Source organism: Suncus etruscus, chromosome 13 (genome assembly GCF_024139225.1).
Source record: "Suncus etruscus isolate mSunEtr1 chromosome 13, mSunEtr1.pri.cur, whole genome shotgun sequence".
Taxonomy (NCBI): Eukaryota; Metazoa; Chordata; class Mammalia; order Eulipotyphla; family Soricidae; genus Suncus; species Suncus etruscus.
This window is the reverse complement of record NC_064860.1, coordinates 95,260,676-95,284,702: the sequence shown is the minus strand read 5'-3', so window position 1 is coordinate 95,284,702 and position 24,027 is coordinate 95,260,676. Positions and strand designations below refer to the sequence as shown.

The 24,027-nt window shown below is 45.6% G+C and overlaps 1 protein-coding gene across 1 annotated transcript in view; it reads left to right on the top strand.

Annotated features, from left to right (window-relative positions):
- The window catches only part of ERG (ETS transcription factor ERG), a 106,708-nt gene that overhangs the window by 28,261 nt on the left and 54,420 nt on the right, over positions 1 to 24,027 (top strand). The window contains exon 2 of the mRNA XM_049785396.1: positions 16,254 to 16,471. Within this exon, the coding sequence (XP_049641353.1) occupies positions 16,254 to 16,471 (218 nt within the window). The remainder of the gene's footprint in view (positions 1 to 16,253; positions 16,472 to 24,027) is intronic.

Genomic DNA, 24,027 nt, shown 5'->3' with positions numbered 1-24,027 from the left:
ATTGAAACATATATGCTAAGTATCCAATCTATAGTGTATTATCTCAGATTTGGCTGAGGCAATGTGTAAAATGGACTGTGAGCAGTGTAACTTGGGAGAATAAAATTAAAAGAAAAGATGGCCGGAGAGATAGCACAGTGATAGGGCTTTTGCCTTGCATATGACTGACCTGGGAGGAGCCCGATTTGATTCCCAGCATCCCATATGGTTCCCTAGCATGCCAGGGATGATTTCTGAGTGCAAAGCCAGGAGTAATCCCTGAGTGCCACTGGCTGTGACCCAAAAACCAATAAATAAATAAATAACTAAATAAATGAATAAATAGGGGTTAAAGAAAAGTAGAAGAATAAATGAATAGGGGCTGGAGAGATAGCATGAAGCTAAGGCAGAAGGTTGGTGGTATCCCATATGGTCCCCCGAGCCTGCCAGGAGCAATTTCTGAGCGTAGAGCCAGGAGGAACCTCTGAGCGCTGCCAGGTGTGATCCCCCCCCCCCCAAAAAAAAGAATAAAGGAATAAAGAATAACTCCTAATGTAGCATTTGACTCATGAACACAGAACAATCAACCTGGACATCTATTTCTTTTCCAAGTAATCCTGAGACATATGAACAAGCTGTTCATGAGTTACTCTCTTTTCCCTCACTTGATCTGAAAATATGTGCCATAAAATAGCTCCCTGACAAATATGGTATTACCTAAAAGGAAATAGTTAGGCTTTTTCCTGAAAGAAAAGGGAAAAGAGTAGCCCACAGCAATAAATAAAATGATTCTAAGAAAGAACAACACGGAGTTAATTGTGTGCACATGTACTCATTCATTTTTTCTAAGAAAACAGGGTCTTCCAGAACTCATTGAGATGATGTTTATGAGCATTTGCAGCTGATTTTCCCCTGAAATTCCCATCCAGAGAGCTGGGAATTCTTCTTAAAATAATAGCATACAAATGGTCGGTGGATAGAACCCTTGGGTCTTCTTGCCAGAGGTTCTAAGATCGTATCACAGCACACACCCTTTGGGAAAGAGCCAATAATAAATATTTACTAAGTGAATTAATGAGTTCACGGTGATTAGGCAATGCTAGGAAAAACAAGTGCATTTGGAGTCAAAAACGAGGTTCTGTTTCAGCATCCATGTCTAGTTCCTCAGACAAATCCTTCTTTTAGAGATGTTTCACCAGTCGACACAGGCCAGGGGATTCCCCCTAACACACACATACTGGGTGCCCCTTACACACATAGGATCTCTTGGGAGCCACTATTGGCTTTTGTTTTTGTTTTGTGGTATTCATGCTTACTCCTGACTCTGTGCTCAGGGAACATAAATGGTGGCACTTGGGGAAACCATATCTGTTGCTGGGGATGGAACTTGGTTTGGAACTTGGAACTTGGAACTTGGTTTGTGCAATGCAAGTGCCTACTCCACTACGTATCTCTTTAAGTTTCTTGTTGAAATTTTGGGGTCACACTTAGTGATACCCAAAAGTCACTCCTGATTCTGCACTCAGGAATCACTCCTGACGTTATACAGGAGACCATATGGGATCCTGGGGGTTGAACCCGGGTCAGCTGCATCCAAGGCAAGCACCCTCCCCTCTGTGCTCTCTCTCCAAACCCTCTCTTCATGGTCTGACTTTGAGTTTTGCCCTTCAGCATCCAACTCTTCCTCCAGGCATGGGGTTCGCCAGGGATGAGAATTTGGGAGGGGCCTCCTGGTACCTGATGCTGGCATGTCAGCCTTCCTGGAAACGCAGAACTAAAGTTTACATCGCAGAAATGTTTCAGGTGCTAGCCACGGGTGTTCTGGAAAGGAACCAAGGATGCAGAGATCTGCTTGGGTCATTGTACCTGTGGCTCTGTCCTTCTACCTCCTCTGCTGAGAGTCAGTCTTGGCTGTTTACAGCTTTTCTGTTGTTCTCTGCCCTTTTGTTCTAGGAAATTGCGGCAGTTTGTTTAGAGGGGAGATTCTAAACAGCAGGATGTGGGGTGGAGACCAGGAGCCAGTAGTCTCCTTTTCTGAGTCCAGGGTAGGTGTGATGGCACACTGTGGTAGATAGAGCTGTCACTGGGGCTTTCCCCCAGACAAGTCCAGTCACATGGGGGTGTCTCTGATGCTCCTGCCTGCAGGATTCTGTGGTTTGGAGTAGACGTGGCTAGTGATTTGCTTCCAGGCTCAGTGCCCCTGAAAGTCCACACTGGTGTGAGCTGAACAGGGAGGGAAGACAGGAAGTGGGCCCCCATTTCCTCCCCAGTGCCCATCAGGCCCTAGAAGCTCATAGAGGGCTGATAGGGATTGAAGGTGCAGGCTGGGCTGGGCTATAGTTGGTGGCATTTAGGGAAAGGACAGCACCCACGTGTGGCCTGGGCCATGTGTGTCTCTGCAGCTCCACCATTGACCCAGAAGCTTCTCTTGGCAGTAGGAGGTTGGTTCCTGGAGTCACCTGCCTTGCGCACAGGCAGAGGTCCTTCAGGGAGACATTTTCTTCTCTGAACAAGACCCAGTGAAGGTGGCCTGAATGGGAAGCACCTGTTCCCAGGACCCCAAGTTTCTCTGCACCAATGGACTGCAAGGTAGCATGGAGGGTTTTATGAGGTGCGGGCTTGGTTGTCCACATGGCCCTCATCATCCACTTCCTGATCCCATTTCATTTTGAAAATAATAAAACTTGAAAGATAGGATTCTCCCTCTGCAAAGCCTTTACGAGGAGGTGGAAAATATTAGTCAAACATCAGGAAAGAAGACAGCTTTTGGGGTGGTTAGCCAACTCATCCAGAGGGGCTCCCCTCTAACAGCTGGTGGGTCTCAAGTCCTGCCAGATTCATCCCCAGCCTCCTTCACACTGACTCTGTCCTATACTAGAAACTTTATGCCCCTCACTCTTTCTGTACCTTTTCCCTCTCTAGTGTCCTGTGACTTTTCCCCCCTCACTTGTCTGTACTACAACTCTCTCCCCCTCCTTTCTGCTCAACATACCACCTCTCCAGTGTCTCCTGTCCCAGTATGTCACCTTGTAGCCAGGCACCCACCTAATCCATCTTGTCCTACTGAGGCCTGAGAACCCAACTCCTGAGACCAACCACTGTGTTCTTCCACTCCTTCCAGTCCTTGCTTCCTCCACAAAGCCTTTCCTACGGCCTTAGAATACAAACAGCTCCTCTCCCCTGCACCCCTGCTTTCTTTTCAGAACATATGCAACCTTCTCACCCCATTTTTGGAATTCCATGTCATACACTGTTCAGCCATGAGCCGATTCATCTGGATTCAGATTCAGTAGCCAGGAGTCGGCCTGTCTGATGGGTTCAAGGACATGCCAAAGGCTCGTAGCACATAGACTGTGGGTGACATGCATCACTCCAGAGCATGAATAGTTCTCTTCTCTCCCTGTCATCCCATTAGGTGTCTGCTCTCCCCTGTCTGTGTGGCAGCTCCAGAAACTGGTTAATGATGCTCATGGCTCAAAGCCCTGGGAGTGTCCTTGTTGTCTGGGCAGAGATGGGCAGAGGGTCGTGTGGCAGTGGCCGCCTCTCCATTCTCATTCCCAGTATTAGAGATTCCTCCCTGGGGAAGACCACCCAGAGGCTGAGGTGCAGACCTCCTGCCCCCACATTGTTCTGCAGATCAGAGTGTTTTTAACATCCAGACACTTCCACAAAGTGACTTGATTCTCCAGGGAGAGCAATTTAGAGGGGGGTCCAGCTCACCTACAGAGAGCCTCACTGGATATGGCTTATGTGTGTATCATTGGAAAAGGTTGGGCATGTTTACAATGGATGACCGAGGCATGTTGGGGATAGTGGCCAGCTCTCCTGAGTCATTAAACAATAAAGTCTTAGTGGCAGAGAGTCCATTGGTGCAGGCATGAGTTCTGACAGCTGGAGCTCCTTGAATTCAGACCCCTTCAAAGGGGGACAATGAGCTCAGCACAGAGCAGGGACAAAGTTTCACCCTCGTGGTTGCTGGGCTTCCTTCAAGGAGTGACCTGACAGATTTATGTGCTGGAACTGCTTCTGTTGAGCATGGGTTGAACCTCTGGGGCAGGGGAGGAAAAGCAGCAGCATTTCCAGAGTCATGGCCAGAAGGTGGGGTGGAGGGGACGGCACCCACAGAGTGGAGAGCCCTTGGCTCCTACCACAGGGGTGGCCAACCTCTGAGAAGGAGAGGTCAGACGTTTGCTTCACACGGAGGTGCCCTTGTGGCAGTGAGCATTTAGGGCTGGGGTAGAAAGAGAGGGATGTGGGTCATGGGGGGTCTCAAAGATGCTACCCTTTCCTTCCACAAAGTACCAGTAGTTATAAGATGTGCTTATCTCTTTAACAACAATATCGCAAACTACAGTGTCTACGAAAAATAAATGGAGAGAGAAGAGGGGAGAGGGAGAGGAGAGAGAGAGAGTGTGTGTCACTGAGCTGCAACGGATGGATGGTGGATGGCAGCCAGCACATCTGCACCTCGACCTCCCACTGGCCAAGTATTCCTATTGTGCCAGAATTTTCTCATGAATAAAATTCTTGGAATTGTATCGAATACAATGAGTCCACATGCAGAGACTCTGGACGAGACTTGATCCAGATGTGCAGGGCACTGTGTTCGGGTGACCAAGGCAGATCTGGGGAGGCCTGCAGGACTGGCCTCATCTTAACCTCAAGATCTGGTCTGAAAGGAACAGGTGGACAAAGGCACACCCTTCCTTTCTGTCCACACCCTCTTCCCCTAGAGCCACCTCATGGTCATCCAGCACATAACCTGTGACCTTTTCAAATTTACATTTTATTCATTCCTTGGTGCTCTGTGCACACAGCATGCATTGGGTGACCTTTTCTCTGTCCACACAGCACCCATTAGTAAACTGTTCTCTGTCTCTAAAACACACATTGGGTGGATTCTTTTCTCTGTCCACAGAACATTCATTGGGTGAACTCTGTTCTCTGCAAATCTCACATTGGCCGACACTGTCAACACAGTTTCCTTCTGCTGGTCAGCCTTGAGCTTTCTCTCTTTTTATGGTGGCAAGGATGAAAGGAATGATCCACCCTCCTTGCCTGGTTGTTTAGAGAGCTATTGAATCAAATAGGATTGTGACTTTCTCATTTCATCATTGACCTGACTGACTTCTTTTCTTTCAACCCTGGAATTACCTGCATGCCTCCATCACACTTCCACTTGGGCTGAGTAAAGCTTCAAACACTATCAGCAGAATAGAAGAAGAACCCCCTCACTATTTAGGGATTCTGCCTATATAGAAATGCCTCCTTGTCCAAATATATTGGAAGAATCCATGACTCTTTAGGGAACTAGAAAAGCTCATGGATTCCACTTTCTTCAAGAGAAAACTGATTCCTAGAAGTCTGAGGAACAGCAACTCTACCACATGCTACTGTAGAAAAGAAATGTGGGGTGACCGTGTAAGAACAGCATGCATTTACTTATCTGTTGTTTTTAATTATTTCTGGACACACCTGGAGATATTCGGATTCCTAAATCTGTGCTCTGGAATTACTCCTGGCAAGGTCCAGAGGACTCTACATGATGCCAGAGATTGGACCCAGGTTGGCCACATGTGTAAGGCAGAACCTGTCCACCTACTAGAACTTTCTCTCCAGTACCTGTCCATCCATTTTTCTCCACATATTTACTTATCTGTCACCCTGTAGAGACCTTCAGATCTTACTACCAAAGATACCACCTGTGTTGTCTACTTGAAACTATATCTCTGAATGCATATGAACACATGTGTGCAGATTCTTTCGTCCCCAAGTTGGTCTTTGACATCACACAAAGTAATGTTGAAGGACATGCAGAACCCAGCAAAGATCTGGGCTAGGTAGGCAATAGAGACTGGAGTAATTAACGTGCTCTTAAAAAGTCAAAGAAAATGTATCTGGTCACTATCATCCCCATGGTAGAAAAAGCTGCTCTTAAATTTAGCCATTTCACGGAGGGAGTGACTCATTGGAGACAGGAGACCGTGCGTTTCCTGGCATCTGGCTTGTTAAAGATCAGGACTCAGAATGAATGGGCTGTTGACAGCACAGTCTTGGACCACATGGAGGATTTGGGTCAGTCCCATTGACTCACTAACTGAAACACAAATTGTCAGGCTTATGCACACACACTTGTATTGGGTGCAGTGAAAGCCAGGGTGGAGCTGGGTGACTGTTATTAGTTATCAAGAACATTGGTTCTTCTTGGGGAGAGAGGGTGCTTGCAAGGAAGTGGATTTTGATTCAGCAGGACTGAGATCCAAGCTCTGCATCTCCCACTAATCCTTTTCGCTAGAATTTGAGGCTGCTTTCGCTCAAGAAATAGCACAGCAGGTAGAGGCATTCATTGGTCTTACATGCAGCTGACGTGAATTTGATCCCCAGCACCTCATATGGTTACCTGAGCCCACTAGTAGTGACCCTAGAGCACAGAGCCAGGGATAAGTCTTGAACACCACTGGATGTGGCCCCAAACAACAATAAACAAGTGAACTTGGAGCTAGCAGGATGATAATCAGAGAACATGGGCAGAATCTGTCTTCAAACTTGGCTATGATCGATGGTGCATCTTGGCACATTGCCATGTTTATCCTGAATCTGGGGATTAAAAAGATAAAAACCTTTTGTACGCCATTGTATTTTTTAAAGCCATATTGAAAACATGAGGAAGGCTTTTTGGCAAATGTTCTCTGAGTGTTAAGTGATTAGAAAACGAAGTGTTGACTGTCAGGAGCAAATATCAGCCCCTGTTCCAATAGCCTCAATGCCAGAAGACCCTAGCAGAACACAGAAGACTGGAAACACAAACAGGATGTTTCTGCACATGTTTTTACACTTTTTACGTGGTCTGTAGAGATGCCTAATGGGAGCAAAAGATGTTTCTTTGCAGCAGAACAAAGAAGCAATTAACATCACTCACACCTTATTGTTTCTTTTTATAAAATGGTCTTTTGTGGAGGTTTGATTGGTGTGGACAAAATTAACCTTCTCTAATGGATTATGGAGGTTGACTGTAATATCCACCCAGGGAATTGTCTCCCTAGTCAATGCCTCAGGCAGTGCCAACAACTCTAAAACGTTTCTTCATTCATCCTAATTTATTTGATGGTTTTGGGGTAATAAGGACACTTCCCAGGAGTCTGCACCCTTAATCAGTGTTAGAGAGTTCTATAGAGTCATAAATGATGCTCTCCAAGGAAGACTTGAATTCTGCTTCCCAGGCATGCAGAGTCCTTCCATCATTCGTTCTCATTCTCTCAAGGTGTGTCCTACTGAACCACCGCCCCAAAGTCAAAAGACATAATGTTCGAAAATGGTGACTGCAGCATTCTTGTCAGTTCTGATTTCATTATGCCAGAGTAATAATTATTGACATTTTATTTTGTTTTGTTTTTGGACCATATCCGGTGGTGCTCAGGGTTAACTCCTGGCTCTGCACTCAGGCATCACTCCTGGCAATGCTCAGAGACTTGGTCAGTCACGTGTAAGGCAAGTGGCTTTCTTGCTGTGCTATCGCTCCAGCCCAATCTGTTGATAGTTTTCTATGAAGTCCTCATCTCACACATTATTTCTGGGATTCTCACTGCCCAATACAATGCTTCTCTCTCTCCTTTGGAGAAGTCTTATTTTCTCATAATCCCCCTTGTTCTGCGGCATTCCTGGTTTAAATACATACAGATTACAGGCAAAATCCTATATACTGGTTTCTGCATTCCTGGTCACTGATTCTAAGCACTCCAACCCCCAGCCCCAGGTCTGTATGCCTTCCCTATAGTGTGATACACAATGTTAGGTCTCACATAGAGCAGATTTCATACAATGTCATGACTTAGTTTTAGTTGTCTGGACATTACACTATGAACATTAGATTAACTGTGATGTTAAGGAATTATTTCCAGGATAGGAGCACTTGTTCACACAGACAGACACAGAGACACACGCACAAGACTCTGTCTTGAAGACCCTCACATTGATGAAGGCAAGAATTAAGAAAAGTATCTGGGCACCAAAGCAGTGGCACTAGGGGTAAGGCATCTGCCTTGCCCACGCTAGCCTAGGAAGGACTGCTGTTCAATCCCCCAGCGACCCATATGGTCCCCCAAGCCAGGAGCGATTTCTGAGTGCATAGCCAGAAATAACCAGGAATAACCCTGAAATAGCCAGGAGTAACCCCTGAATGTCACCAGCTGTGGCCCACAAACCAAAAAGAAAAAAAAAAGGTATATGGACAAATTCAATTCTGGAGACTAGCTAGATCGTCCCACAGCCAAAGAGAAATGAGTGAGGCCCAACTGAGATCAGGAAGCAATTTGACTTGAACTCAGTCTTTCTAGAAGAGCTATGCATTGAGCAGGGCATGCAGCATCTCTAATGGTAAGAAAGGGAGCAAACATGTAAAGGTAAGATGGTAAGAATTTAAGATCTCTGTCCCACTACATGCCATCAGCACTGATGAGTTTTTTCTGAATCTCTCTGTTTCTTAATAATAAATAGCTATTGGTCTATGGTTGTATAGAGGTAGGAGTGAATTAAGTGTGTGTGTGTGTGTGTGTGTGTGTGTGTGTGTGTGTGTGTGTAAGCATACTTCTATGTATCCCCCCAGTGACCCTAGATTTCATTGCCTGAGTATTGGTATTGCCTGTCATATACTTGTTTGATATTGAAGTGACACCACATTGGAGAAATACTCTCTTTAGATGGACTTCATTTGCCTACATGCATTTCCTTTGAGGCCAAGCCAAGATTTGCAAAAAAAAAATTTTTTTTGGAAGGACTAAAATAGCAACGTGTTAAATTAGAAAAACATGAATGCAGAGGAGCTCGATGCTGTGTTTAATATATGATTTTAATGCTTCCTCTACTGGAGGATTAAGAGGGAAAGAAAAGAATCATAAGAAGGAAAAGCACTAATTCACAGCCAGCTAGGCCTGGCATCTTGAACTCTTAGAGACTTTCTGGATAGTCTCATGGAGAATATCCATGTGTGTCCCATTGAGCCAGCATCCCAAAGACAACAGACACAATGTTCTAAAATGGTGAATGCAGAATTTTTGTCAGTTCTGCTTTATTATGCCAGAGTAATAATTCTTAGACACTTTATTTTGTTTTGTTATGGACCACGCCTGGTGGTCCACTGGTCGATTAACTAGTCAGATTAACCCTTCTTTCTTGTCACATGAGATAATGACTATGTATATGTAGCCACTGAATATAGACACTCAGGTTTTGAATGTATCGTGTGATTGGTGTAATATCTGGTGAATGGTGGTGCTCTGGGGGAACCTTACATGGATTAGTCTTTCCAGATGCATCACCTGCATGTGCTCGAACAGGAGAAGCTATAAACCGCTGGGCGTGATGAATCACTTTCCATGATCTTTATTCCAGTGTCACAGTGTAGAGACACTTGAGGACCCCAAGTGACCCTTGCTTGAGTATTTCTCAATGGAGTGTCTACTGCCCGCTTTCTTCCATGTGGGTTTCCTAGGCAGAGGTTTGACAGCCACCCAAAAGGAAATGCATGTACCCAAACACATGGACCTCTTTGTCTCTGAATAATCTAGTGTATGGTTTGCTGATTAAACATGTTTAGTAAGAAAAATTGAATGTATCTGGCTTTTAGGCCTCTAGAATAACCATGCTGGACCTGGAAGCTTATTGGGTTCCATCTAGTTTCCAGCTTCTCTCATGATCATTTCATTTTTTTAGTCTGAGATTCTGGGCACTGATGCCTGGAATCTCTGTCCCCTTCCCTTCCAGTTTCTGTCTCTCTGTCTCTGTCTCTGTCTGTCTCTCTGTCTCTGTCTGTCTCTCTGTCTCTGTCTCTCTGTCTTTGTCTCTGTCTCTGTCTCTGTCTCTCTCTCTCTCTCTCTGTTTCTCTCTCTCTCTCTCTCTCTGCTCTGGCCTATCTATGTACTCTGTCTCTGTCTTTGTCTCTGTCTCTGTCTCTGTCTCTCTCTCTCTGTCTCTCTCTCTCTCTCTCTGTCTCTCTCTCTGTCTCTGTCTCTCTCTGTCTCTGTCTCTCTCTCTCTCTCTCTCTGCTCTGGCCTATCTATGTACTCTGCTCTTTCCATATTCCAGTGTCAACAGGCTCTTTGTGACTTTCCTTAGTGGGGAGAGGGCCATAGTGAAATACATATTTGCTTTGGCCTTGTCCTCAGAATCACAGTGATGATTATGAAATGATTATTTTCATCAGATGAATTGATTATAAGATGTGTTTATTATCATCAGATGAATTGATTATAAGATTATAGGATGTGTCCAGGCTTAAGAGCTGGGGGGATGGTGTAGTCTCGAATACATACACTGCACTCAGTACTTGCAGGGATGTGGTTGATTCTATAATAGATTAGCTATTGTCTACGAGGCATCAGATTATGGTAAAAACATAACCTGATTTATTGCAGTGTCAGGGATTATGGGATACCGTGATTTCTGCGTGGTTTTAGGTGAGGGAAATGTAAGGAGAGATTTTTGTTGTAGGGTATTATGGAATGAGAACAGAGAGATGGACAAATGGTCAAAGTAGCATTGATTGGATCAGTAATCTAAGGCCCCATTGACTTCCTAGTGGATGAGTGGTCAAAGCAGCATTGACCTTCTATTGGATTAGTGATCTAACCAGTATTGACTTTCTATTGGGTGAGTGATCTGAGCAGCTTGTCTTCCTATTGGATGAATGATCTGAGCAGTATTGACTTTCTATTGAATGAGTGGTCTTAAGATTGACTTCCTATTGGTTGAATAATCTAACTTCCTGTTGGATGAGTAGTTTAAGGACCCTTTGATTTCCTTTTGGATGACTGGTCTAAGGAACCATTGGCTTCTTGTAGCAGGCACTATGTTAGGAAATTGTGGCCCATGTTTATTCCATCTATTTTTCCTGTGAAGTTATACTTACTCTCTGGGACTGGAGGAAACTGAAGATGGGTTTGGGAATCTAGACATCTCCTGTGGCTTCAGGATCAACTCTCTGCTTCCCTTGCCCCAAAGTTAAGAGAGAGCTCTTTATTTTGTGAGATTGCAGCAGTCTTTTTATCAGACCCAGACTTTTAAGGACTTTATCTCTGTAGGGTTCTCCTTTTTAATACTTGGATGTACCATAGGGGTCACCAATTAGAAGAAATTTATGCCAGACCCTTCTGTGTAAGTCTTTTTGTTGACTAATGGAAGCCTTTCAAAGTATTCATCTGTAGGAATGGGAACCCATCATTTTCAGGGTCCCTAGAGCCTTTGCTAGAAATGTCAGTATCATTCCCAAATATATTCATTTTTTTTTCAAATTTCCTGTTAGTTTTTAAGTCAATCCTATTGGATCCATTGCTGTACAGGATATAATTGATTGTGGCTAGAGATGTTTTTCAGTATTAAAATAAAGATTATGAATCAATTGTTATCTGTGATCCAATTCGACTGGAATATTCCTCTGTATTGTGTGCAATTGTCGTACTAAGTGGGTTCATCAACGCTGTGAGCTGAACAGTGGTGCATTTTGTGTGGGTCACGTTGTTTAGAACTTACATGTTTCTATTAGATTCATTCAATGAATTTCCAAGATCCCATTCATTGCTGTTTTGCCATTTGCCACTTTGGAATATCTCAACTCCCCAGAGCCACAGAAACAAACAAACAAACAAACAAACAAACAAACAAACAAAAACATCTCTTTCCCTCATTTAACACACACGAGTCTATAAGTTCAGATCTTTTTTATAGCAACAGAGAGTCAGGCACATTAAATTATTCCACCCAATTTTGGGGGTTGGGGTGAGGTCAGGACTGGCCTTTGACTGACTTCTTGATTACAAAGCAACACACAAGCCATTCCCAAGCCCCTTGGCAGGCTGGAGGTCCTGAGTAAGGACCCCCTCATATCCTTCAATTCATATTAATTCAGGCAGCTGCAGACATACTTTATATATGTAGGAAGGCATCTGGGAGAGAAGCCAGGGGGCAGGGATGCAGGGCTGACCTTCCCCTGGAGATGTGGAGAAGAGGGCGTCATGCTCCTAGCTCTTCACCTGTATCCAGACTCCTGGGTTTGATCTCTAAAGCACCCCATGGTCTTGCTGTGGAGAGAACAGCTCACCCAGCCTGGTGGCTTGCCAGCTCTCTCCACCCCTCCTGAACAGTAACAGCTTTCAGCCTGATTCATTGACTTGTGGGTTACCTTTGACTTCCCTGCACCTCACTGAGGGCGACTAAAAGTTTAGAGTTCCTTGGAACCACATCTTTGAGGAGGGTTCTGCTTTTATTATTGTTGTTGTAGTTATTATTGTTGCTGTTGCTATACGACTCTCTAAGCAAAGTGTCTCTCTCACTTCTTAGGATACGTTTGTCCCGATCTTCCTCATTTTCTCCAGGCGCTTTCTCCCCCAGTGAACAGGCACCCCCATAGGTGGCTCTGAGTCAGCCTACCATGTTCTTCCTGCCTGACTGGCATTGAAGACAATTTTAAGAGGAGAGTAAAAGATGTGTAGCTCCCCATCCCCCATTCCTCCTTATCTCTCACTTTTGGAAGTTTCCCTTTTTTCCTTCCCTAAATCAATCTCAATTACTTTGATTTCTTTCTTTAGAGAACCATGTGCTGAATAATGCTTTGCCAGATGTGTGGCTGAATCCCTGTCCTCTTCCCAACATGCACAGAAGCTTATTTTCCTGCTGATATTTCAGCCCATCTTAAAAAAAAAAACAAAACAAAACACAACAAAACCCAAAACAAAACAAACAAGCTCGCACTCTGTTCATGGGGATCCTGAGATGCACCTGTGAGAATAACTGACTTTGTCTTGGGGAGACACCGAAAAGCTTTGGTTGAGCTTTTTTTGTTGCATGTCTCATGTAGAATTTGGCCTGTCCCATCTTTGGATCCTGGATGCATGTTTTTATTTATTATTTTTTTTTCCTGTGATGGTCAAAGTGATCATTTCCTAGAGTGTTTTATTCCCTGAGGAGCCAGGCTGAGTCTGCAGGAAGAGGCAGCCTTGTTTTCCAACCTGTGTGTAAAACCACACAGCAAAGGTGATCGTGGGAGGACTGTGTCTTACAATGAAAAAGTTATCCTTTTCTTTTCCTTCCTTCCTTCCACCTTCCCTTCCTTCCTTCTTTTATCTTCCATCCTCTTTTCTTTCTTTTCTTTCTTTTTATCTTTCTCTCCTTTCACTCTCTTCTTTCTTTCTTTCTTTCTTTCTTTCTTTCTTTTTCTTTCTTTCTTTCTTTCTTTCTTTCTTTCTTTCTTTCTTTCTTTCTTTCTTTCTTTCTTTCTTTCTTTCTTTCTTTCTTTCTTTCTTTCTTTCTTCTCTCTCTTTCTTTCTTCTCTCTCTTTCTTTCTTTCTTTCTCTCTTTCTTTCTTTCTTTCTCTCTCTCTTTCTTTCTTTCTCTCTCTCTTTCTTTCTTTCTTTCTTTCTTTCTTTCTTTCTTTCTTTCTTTCTTTCTTTCTTTCTTTCTCTCTCTTTCTTTCTTGCTTTCTTGCTTTCTTTCTGTTTCCTTCTTGCTTTCTGGTTCTTCCTTCCTTCCTTCCTTCCTTCCTTCCTTCCTTCCTCCCTCCCTCTTCTTTCTTTCTCTTTCTTCCTTCCTTCCTTCCTTCCTTCCTTCCTTCCTCCTTCCTTCCTTCCTTCCTTCCTTCCTTCCTTCCTTCCTTCCTTCCTTCCTTCCTTCCTTCCTTCCCTTCCTTCCTTCCTTCCTTCCTTCCTTCCTTCCTTCCTTCCTTCCTTCCTTCCTTCCTTCCTTCCTTCCGTTCTTTCTTTCTTTCTTTCTTTCTTTCTTTCTTTCTTTCTTTCTTTCTTTCTTTCTTTCTTTCTTTCTTTCTTTCTTTCTTTCTTTCTTTCTTTCTTTCTTTCTTTCTTTCTTTCTTTCTTTCTTTCTTTCATCTTTCCATACTTCCTTTCTTTTTCTTTGTTTTTTAGGCCACACCTGGCAACGCTCAGGGCTTATTCCTGGCTCTGTGCTCAAGAATCACTCTTAAAAGGGCTCAGAGGGCACCATATGGGGTTCTGGGGATTGAACCATGTTGAGTGCAAAGCAATTACCCTAACTCATAGAGCATCTCTCTGGTACCTGCTTGTTTCTCTTCTGCCTGACTCTGGCTTTCTGTCTGGCACATTCCAAACTTTTGTTTTTTGCTGTTGCAAAAACTGCTGCTTTCCTCTCCCTACAAGGAGCACCTTAGGTGTTTCTAGGCACTTCAAAGAAGGCCTTTACAATCTGGCAACTCTCATCCATGCAAATGCCTATTTTGAGAGTGGCCAGAAGAATCAATATGGAAAATGCTCACTGCAAAATAGCTGTAGGTGCCAGGTATGTGGCTTGGGTCGAGTCCATCAGCATGTGTATGTTCTCAAGCCATTCCCAGCACTATATGCATGCAAGAGTACAGAACACACACATATCTGTGATGTGATATCAGAGGATGACAAACCAGAATGATTGTACTGGACTGATGCTATTTCATGTCCCTTCATGTAATACAGAGGATTACATTGTGCACATGAAATAAACTTGGTACTTCAACCTCTGCTCATTTAAGTGTTATCACTGAAGTTGCTGTTCTCTCTCTCTCTGTCACACACACACAGACACACAGACGCACAGACAGACACACACACACACACACACACACACACACACACACACACACACACACACACACCCTGCTCTGAGCTCTGAAACCTTAAGCTTAGTTCTTGCTGATTACTGTTGATGCCCCTGAGTCAGGCCAGCAAGAGTTCACCATGGGGATGTGGCTAAAAAACCATAACTGGTTTCTGGATTGGGGTGGGGAGGGGGAATGAGTGGCAGAATTCGGATTGGGTTGGGAAGTGCCTTGGGTTGGAAAATGGGGTGTGTTCCACAAAGATTTCGATACACCTGATTAGGAGGGTGTCACTATTAGAACCTATGCTTCTACCACCCATGGGGAGTGTCTTTCATTCTGCAAAAAGCTACTGAGGAATAAAGAGTGGCCAGCTGTGTGCTCATGTCCCAGATCAGAAGAAGCATGTGCTAGGAGAGTGACAGGAACTGAGTAGACAGAAACATGTCTATTTTTTTTCCAGTCTGTGCTGGATTCTGCTCAGGATAGAGCTGGACATGCTACAACTCAGATTTTTCTCCCTGGAAGTTGAGGCATGCGGGTAGCAAGTCTGCCTGGTCCCTCCCAGTTCCAACTTCTCCTTTATAAGAAATTAGTGACCCAACTAGTGCTAACTGATATTCTGGGGACTTCCATAAATGATGTGGAAATGATGGAGCCTTTGGGTAGCTCAGAATATGCTTTGGTCATTCTCCATTGAAGGCACCAAGAAAATGACTTCTGGGCTCTCTGGGGGAATGACTCTTAGTCTCTCACAGGGCAGTTACCATTCCAAATCTAACTTGCTTTATCTGTGGAGTCAAAGTCTCAATGGAGGCTGGACACTTGCTTGAATTTAAAAGCTGAAGAGCTCAGCCCTGGGAAATTAAATTGGCTTTTTTTTTTTATGAGCAAATTGGGCAAAAGAGCAAAGTGGAATTCATAATCTGAGCAAGGAAGGGAAGAGACCAAGACAGAGGTGCAGAAATTCCAAACCACCTGGTCTTTAAAGTTATCTGGATCAATCAGTATTTGGGGGAGCAGAGGGGAGAGTCAGAGGTTCAGTGATTATTTAGATGGTTGCCCACCTAGAAACCTCTCTTGAAATGATCTCGTGTCTCACATCCAAGAGGGAAAAAACAATCGTGGTATTTTGCACGGGTGTCGAGTCTGCACCCCTTCCTCACCTCTCCTTCCTCGCCCAGCCTCCTCCATGCTGGCCCCTGGCAGCTTGGGCTCTTTTACCAGATGCTTAAGGTGTGAGCTTGGCGGTCCGGTTTGAAATGCTCACTGCCGTTGTGTGCACTGCTGTCTGCTTGAATTAGAGATTGCATTTGTCATGCCATGACATATGTAATTGGATGTCTTCGAAGACCTTTGAAATTCAACTTCCTCGAGTGGAGATTAAAGTGGGGCCACCCCCCCCAGTACACACACTGCAAGCCTGCAGGCAATGCCTGGGAGGTTTGAAGTCCAAAAGAAAACTTTTCGGGGCCCCGAAGGGTTTTCCATTGCTTGTGGTCTTGAGGGATCAAAAAAGAACAGGGACTTTGGAAAACTTTTCTCCGGAGAGTTAGGCATGGAGGCTGGGAACAGGCCCTGTAATCGGGTCCTGGTTAGCCTAGAGTGCCCGGTAGGTATTTTCAGAGGAGCACAGCTGACTGGCTGCCTGTCCTGACTGCCTGTGTGTCTGTGCATACAGGAAGCGCTGTCGGTGGTCAGCGAGGACCAGTCGCTGTTCGAGTGCGCTTACGGGACATCACACCTGCCCAAGTCCGACATGACGGCCTCCTCCTCCGGGGACTATGGCCAGACGTCCAAGATGAGTCCCCGGGTGCCGCAGCAAGACTGGCTGTCCCAAACACCCACCAGGGTCACCATCAAGATGGAATGTAACCCCAACCAGGTGAATGGCTCCAGGTAAGGAGAAAGCTGCCATGTGCCTGCCACCCTCGGAGGGTCTGAAAAGCAACCTGGGAGCACCAGCCTAGAGAGATTGCGGGGTTGCAGAGAGTATTTCAGAAAGGGTGCTAAGGGAGGGCCTCCTAGTACTGGGGACACAAACTCCTCTGGGTAAGGGGACACTGCGGGTTGTAAGAGCCCAGATCAGAGAAGTCTCTGAAGATCGAGACTGGTTCCATTCTGTAGCATAAGCTCCAGAGAAAAGGGCCTTGCCCGTCAATGACAGATCCATTCCTTGTAATCATAATTGAACCCTCCCACCCCCCGGCATGATTTTGGGGAGAGTTTCAGCTTGTGTCCAGGCAGGGAGCATGCTTCCGGTGGGAGGCTGTGGATGACTCCTGACCACCCTGTCTTCTTCCCTTGCTCCCAGCACACAAGGCATCTCCTTCTTCTTCCCCTTCCTCTCACACATCATGATGAGGCTGGGAATGACTGGCAGTCTAGGGTCCCTGGAGCTGTCCCTCAGGAGGAGTCTGCAAGGGCAAGTAGCCCTCCCTGCCTCACTGCCCGGTTCCAAAAACCTCATGGGGACATGGTTTGGAAAGGTCAAGTTGACTTTAGCAATTGCTGAGCACCCCAGGGGGGAGGCAGGGAAAAGAAAGAGAAACTCAGGATCCTTCTGACAATCATATCCCTGACAGAGTGGAAGGAGCAGCCCTTGGCCAAACAGCAAAGCCCTCCCCGAGGTTAGACCCTTGTGTTCCAGCACCCCATGATAATGGGCTGCTTGATGCTCAGGCATGCTCTGGCTCGTCCAGAAGGACATTATAGGGAGCCCGAATGGAGATTCACTGTGGCTTGGGCCCCACATTCCAGTTTCTTACCCCATCACCCTCTTTGGCTCCCTGCAGATCTGGATGCTGAACCTGCTTTGTTTCTTAATCACTGCGCCAAAACCATTGCTGGAGCCTTCTAGTGTGATGTTAAGGAAAATGCCAGGTCTCAGAACCTGAGCAGGGTCATTCCTCCTGGGGTGAACTCTGCCCATAGAGTCATGGGAGATTCTAGAACATTCCTTGAGCAGGAGAAGGGTGGCTCTGATATGGGACTGGCTACAAAGAAGGTGGAATTTCAGCTCCAACAGGCCTGCGTGGACCTGGTGGCGAGAGGGCAGGTATGGATGGGCTCTGTGAGGAGGAGTGCAGGGGCAGAGAAATGGACCCACATCCGTGTGTCTCTCACCTGGTTGATGAGCACCCGGTGTCTCTCACCTGGTTGATGAGCACCCGATCCTGGCTTGGGGTCCCGTCTACACTAGGGTGTCTGTGGGGACACTCAGAGAAAGATGTTCCTCAAATCTTTCTGCTTCCAAGGTTAGGTTCTATTTGCAGGGAGAGGTTAGGGTGTGTGTTTGTAAACACAAGTGTTCATGTGTGTGTGACAGGCATGGTGCAAAGATAAGGACAGAGGGAAGGGGAAGAAGAAGAGGCAAAGAGATGGACAGAAATGAGAATGAGTGAGAGATGAATGAGGGAAGAGACTAGAGGAGAGAGGGAGAGAAATGAGAGAGAAGGGGGAAGGAGAAATGAGGAGAGAGAAAAGAAAGGAGAGAAGAGGAGGCCAAGAGAAATAGGTGAGGAGAGGGGAGACGGGAGGAGGGATTGTTTGTGGAGAGAGGGACATAGAGAGAGAAGAGAGAGAGAGAAGAGAGAGGGGGAGGAAGAGAGAGAGGAAATGAGAGGGAGGAAAAGAGATGGAGGAAGCGAGGAGCTGCCTTCCAGGAACAGGAGCCCCAGCCTTGCCTGGCCCTTGCTTCCTGCTCCCAGAGTCTGCCTGTCCTCAAGAGGGCCCTGAAAGGCCCTTTGGGACTGAGCCTCTGACTGTGGCTGGGCAAGGATGGTGTGGTTTGTTTCATAGTGCTGGTCCCAAAAGACTCTATGTAGTTCATTTTCTTTTTGTGAGACAAAATAGTTTTTATTGAAATAAATTTTGAGAATGTAAGGGATAAGAAAGAAAAAGAAAGACGGAGAAGGAGAAAGAGGGAGAGAGAAAAAAGAAAGAGAGATCAGTGATTTCCCTGAGGGGGAAAATGCCTATTTATTTTTATTGATTGTATTAATTTATTTAATGATTGGGTTTAATGAATTGGATTGACTTATTTTATTTTAGGGGCCTCCAAGCAGTTCTCAGAGCCCCCCACAGCCTGTCCTTCTGGTCTTTGGTTTTAGATTGACCTGATAGTTCAATGCCCAGACCCATTGGAGTGGGGGGTCACCAGGGCTGCACCTGGCAGTGGCTGGGTCACCCCTGCGATGCCAGGGATGGAGTTGGCAACCAGGTGCATGAACCTTTGGACCAGCTACCAGCCCATTTCTGTGACTGGAGAAGAGGACACTGTGGTCCCTTGGTCTGAACCCGCTTCAGGGCCAGATTGGGGGCAGCCTTCGTGTCTGAGAAGACCCACCATGGGGACTCCACAAGTTCCCCAAGAACATAGAGGTGCTCAGCAACCTCACCACCAGGTGTATCTCGCTCTGGTCAAGAGAGGGAAATTGCACAAATGACATCAGTTTTCTTAGGTAGAATGAGACGATGATTTTTGGGTTTTGAGCAAGGAAACAGTCAAAAGTTGAATATCAATCTCCCATAGGCCTCCCAGAATGCTGATTAATTCTTTCTCTCTTCTTTCTTTCTTTCTTTCTTTCTTTCTTTCTTTCTTTCTTTCTTTCTTTCTTTCTTTCTTTCTTTCTTTCTTTCTTTCTTTCTTTCTTTCTTTCTTTCTTTCTTTCTTTCTTTCTTTCTTTCTTTCTTTCTTTCTTTCCTTCCTTCCTTCTTTCCTTCCTTCCTTTTTTCCTTCCTTCCTTCCTTCCTTCCTTCCTTCCTTCCTTTCTTTCTTTCTTTCTTTCTTTCTTTCTTTCTTTCTTCTCCCTCCCTCCCTCCCTCCCTCCCTCCCTCCCTCCCTCCCTCCCTCCCTCCCTTCCTTCCTCCCTCCCTCCCTCCCTTCCTTCCTTCCTTCCTTCTCTTTGGGCCACACTTGGTGACACTCAGGGGTTACTTCTGACTACGCACTCAGAAATCGCTCGTGCCTTGGGGGACCATATGGGATGTCGGGGGGATTGAACCACGGTCCTTCCTAGGTTAGCACATGCAAGGCAAGCACCCTACCACTTGCACCACCGCTCCGGCCCCCCATCAGAATTTTCATAAAAAGTAACTCCCTATTTTATTGTCTATATATTATTTTTCTAAAACTTCCTCTTTGCTTCCCTTTGTAGTCTTCAGTTGGGCTATAATGGGGGCTCAACACACACATGGGGTGCATTGCTTTCACATACGGTTGCAATATGCTGGCATTTGTTGGAGCTCAGAGATCATTAGCAGCATGTTGGATGGTGCTGGGGGATCAAACTCACATCTTCACGCCTACAATGTTGGAACTTTACCCTGAGCTATCCCTGGGTCTCTCAGCAAAACACTCTTAAGGGCAGTTTTTGAGCAGATCTTGGAGGTGGAGATTGAATAAGATTGTGGGAGAGGTGAAGGGGGGGGGGTGGCAGATGCCAAAGGAAAGAAGTCCTCTGTGTGGGTTGAGATCCAAGATTCCCAAATTCTAAGATGCCCAGAGCTGAGACCCTGAGACCCTGATCCTGAGATCCTGAGATCTTGAGACCCTGAAATTTTGAAATCCTGTGTTTCCTTGGGGAATGAGAAAAAGCAGCTGTGATGGAGAAGTGGGGAATGGACTTGGGTATGAGAACCTCTCCATTCTGGGGATTGGTTATCACCAAATTTCAGCCCCTCCCTCCACCACCAATAACCTTCTAGAGGGATAATATGGTGGCACTGAACAAAGTTTGAAATTGAAGTTCAGGTTACCTGGTTGCAGAAGTGTTAACATTTATGACTTTGGTGTGTAGTTAGAGCATCTCACAGTGCCGAGAGACCCACCATCACTGTCCTTCCATCATCTCCAGCCCACCTCTTCTTCCTCCCTCTTCCTCCTTCCCCCATTGTTTGTAACCTGAGGTCTATAGTCTAAGGTCAAGGATTTGACATCAGTTGATGCTGTCTGTTCCCTCGTTTGTCTGAAATCCGCCGATGACTGAGATCATTTGGCATTTTTCCTATTGCTTAGGACTTGTTTTTATTCAATTTGGTTTAGTCCTTTCCAGTGCTATTCACAATGAAGACTACTTTTATAAATAATTTTTTAAACTTCATTTAAGATATTGGTTTTAAAAGTTGTTCATAAGACAGTTGTTTTGGACATTCAATGTTCCAACCAACACCAATTCCACCAGCAGTTTGACCTTCCCTTCACCACTGTCCCTAGTTTCCCATTCCTCACCCCACCCTGTATCCCCTTAACACAAGATAATTTCTTTTATAGGGCCTGTTACAACAAAATGGCAAATGCCATTCTCAGAAAATAGTTCAGTAAAAGAACATTTGTGAGCATGGTTCCACCTCCCCATGGGGTCATTGAAGTCATTGTCTGAGGGTTTATGGAGCTGTTGCAAGCTGAGCCTCCTATGTGGCTTTTGTTGAGCAGAGAAGCCAACAGAACTAGTGTACTTAAAACTGAGCTGAGTTGGCTTCTAAGCTATTTTCCCTCCCACCATGGAACTTGGAGGTGTCTCTCCAGGAGCTCCAGGATTTGTAGAACTGGGACAATTCTTGGCCTTCTCCCCTCCCAAAGGCACCCCAGAGTTTTTAGCCTGAAGACTCTTGAGCTACCACACAGTGACTTGCATCTTTCTAAAATTAGTCATGATGCTGTGAAGCTGGACCTTTGCTTAAATGGCGTCAGCTGTGGGATGTGGATGTGACTCCCTCATTTTTTCCTATAGCTTCATAAATTCCATTGTTTATACAAACAACTTCTCTGTACGCTTTTTTAAAATTAATATGTGTAGGGATCACTGGTGGGGAGTGCCCAGAGGACCGTAGGGTTTATAGGGGATTGAATTGAGGGCAGTTGTTTGCGAGGCAAACACCTTACCCACTGTGCTTACTCTCTCACTTACCTTGAAGTTGAGTTCATAGATACTTGCCCCAGTCTAAAAGTGGAGCTTACTGAAGTGTGGATGGCTAATTTCCTTGTGGTGCTGTGTGGCTTGTTGGGAGGCGTCTCTTGGGAGTTCCTGCCCATGGCCCAGGAACTGAGTACTTTGGCATGGGGTGGTGATTGGGTTCTTAGTTCGCAACCAAATAGTGGAAATCTACTGAAACCTCAACTTTGAATCTGGGCTTCTGAAATGAGAGACAAGTAGGAAGCGAGACCTATGGCCTCTGTACTTTTTAAAGGATTCTTGAAAGAAGATTCTCATTCCTTGCTAGTCGGAATGTCGACTGGTCCAGCCTTTTGGGAAACAATATGGACATTCCCCGCAAAACTAGAAATTGAGCTTCCATGGAACCCTGCATGACTGCTGCTGGGAATATAGCCCCAGGGCTCCAAAAACACAATGCAGAAAAGGTGTCTGCATTCCTTTGTTCCTTGCAGCACTGTTCACACAATAGCCAGAATCTGGAAACAGCCCAAGTGTTTGGGAACAGGGGAGTGGCTAAGAAACTGTGGTACATCTACACAATGGGATACTACGCAGCTATTAGGAAAAAGGAAGTCATGAAATTGGATTATACATGGATGGATATGGAGAGCATTATGTTGAGTGAAATGAGTCAGAGAAAGAAGAACAGATATAGAATGATCTCATTCATTTGTGGGCTATGTAAAAAAAATAAGATAATATGGTGTTAATATCCAGAAACACTAGAGGCAAGGACAAGGAGAACCAGTCCATTATAGGGAGCTTGTCATAGATAGTAGAATTTAGAAGGCACAGATAATATGTCAAGTCAGCTAGAAAGGGATCCTCATAACAGTTTTCTTAACCCTTAAAGGGACAGACCCCTTTTATGGTTGTCTAGAGGCCATGAAAGTCTGTGTCCTCGAAGAGCAGGGGAGTGCAGTGAGGGCAGAGAAGGGAGCACTAGGACAAAAGAGTTGAAAGTGATCACTCTGGACAGGAACTGGGTGCTGAAAGGAGGGAAAGTGATAGGCAAGATACCCCTTCAGTAATAATATTGCAAACCTGTTTGGAAAAGTGGTAGAAGGAGGTCAACACTAGTGGTGGGAATTGCCCTAATTCACTTCACTATCTACCTTAAATATAACTGTGAAAGACTTGTAATTCACATTGGTCTCAATAAAAATTATAATAAAAAAAATTGGGGCTGAAGTGGTGGCACTAGCAGTAAGGCATTTGTCTTGCAAGCACTAACCTAGGATGGACCGTGGTTGAATCTCCTGGCGTCCCATATAGTCCCGCAAGCCAGGAGCAATTTCTGAGCATATAGTCAGAACCCCTGACTGGGTGTGGCTCAAAAATTCTTAAAAATGTGCAAACTCTTTCACAGTGTCTAAAATGAAAAGAGAAGACAGGGAGAGTGAGAGAAAGGGAGAGAAAAAGGGGTGGAGAGAGAGGGTGTGGAGAGAGGAAAGAAAGGAAGGAAGGAAGCAAGGAAGGAAGGAAGGATAGGAGGAAGGAAGAATGAAAAGAAAATTGTCAGGCAGGCAAGGGGGAAACGGAGTGTTGGGAAGGAAACTGGGGACATTGATAGTGGGAAATGTGCATTAATGAATGGATATTGTATGGCTGGAACTCAGTCATGAACAACCTTGTGACTATATCTCACAGTGGTTTAATTAAAACAATTCTAAAAGAAAAGAAAAGAGCAGTAGGAAGAGGAACCACCCTCAGAGCCAAGGGGAAGTCTGGCGGATCAGGCCTGGCCTGGCCTGGACCTGAGGATACAGTTCTCTGGGGTGTTAGCCTCAGAGCTAGATGTGTAGACATAGGATCCGGGTTCTCCCTTTCTTCCCTCAGCTCCCCACTGCAGGCATGCCCAGGTGTCTGTGTAGTTTGGTGACTTCCTGCTGTGACTTCACAGCTCCTGAAGGTGGGGTGTCAGGGTAGGGAGGTATCTGAAGCATCAGCCTGGCCTCTGGGGGAGCCTCTGCCAAGAGCCAGGATCCCTGGACCTATTTAAGGCTGAAGTTCCTGTGATGGTGCAAATATCCCTCCTGCACATGCTCAGAAACAAAATAGCCTCTTGCAGAACCAAAGTGAGTGGTTGGGTTTGGGAGCTCAAGGCAGCTTCTTGGTGTTTTCTAGAAGGGATGAGAAGTCCTGCAGATGGCTGGACAGAAGGCACAGACAATGGATTTCCTGCCAGGTGGAAATCGCTGCCCCTCAGTCAGTCACTGCTCCTTGCTGGGTCCTAGTCCTGGTCACAGCTTCTTGTGTGACTGATGGCTTAGAGTCCCTGCTTCAGGCCTCATTTCCAGCAGGGTTGGGACCACCTTAAAAGAGAAAGGTCAGTCCCCCCGGGGGAGGGGGACCCTGCTACACCCCTTCTGTATTTATTGCCTCTGGGACAGGATCTAGGGAGGGAGCTAGAGAGTCCCTTGAAGCAGGCTGAGTGGGCTGAAACTGAAGGACGGGGAGGAAACTCTGGGGCGCTGGCTGGATCCTGGTGTGGGGGGTCTGTCTGCCTGAGCTTGG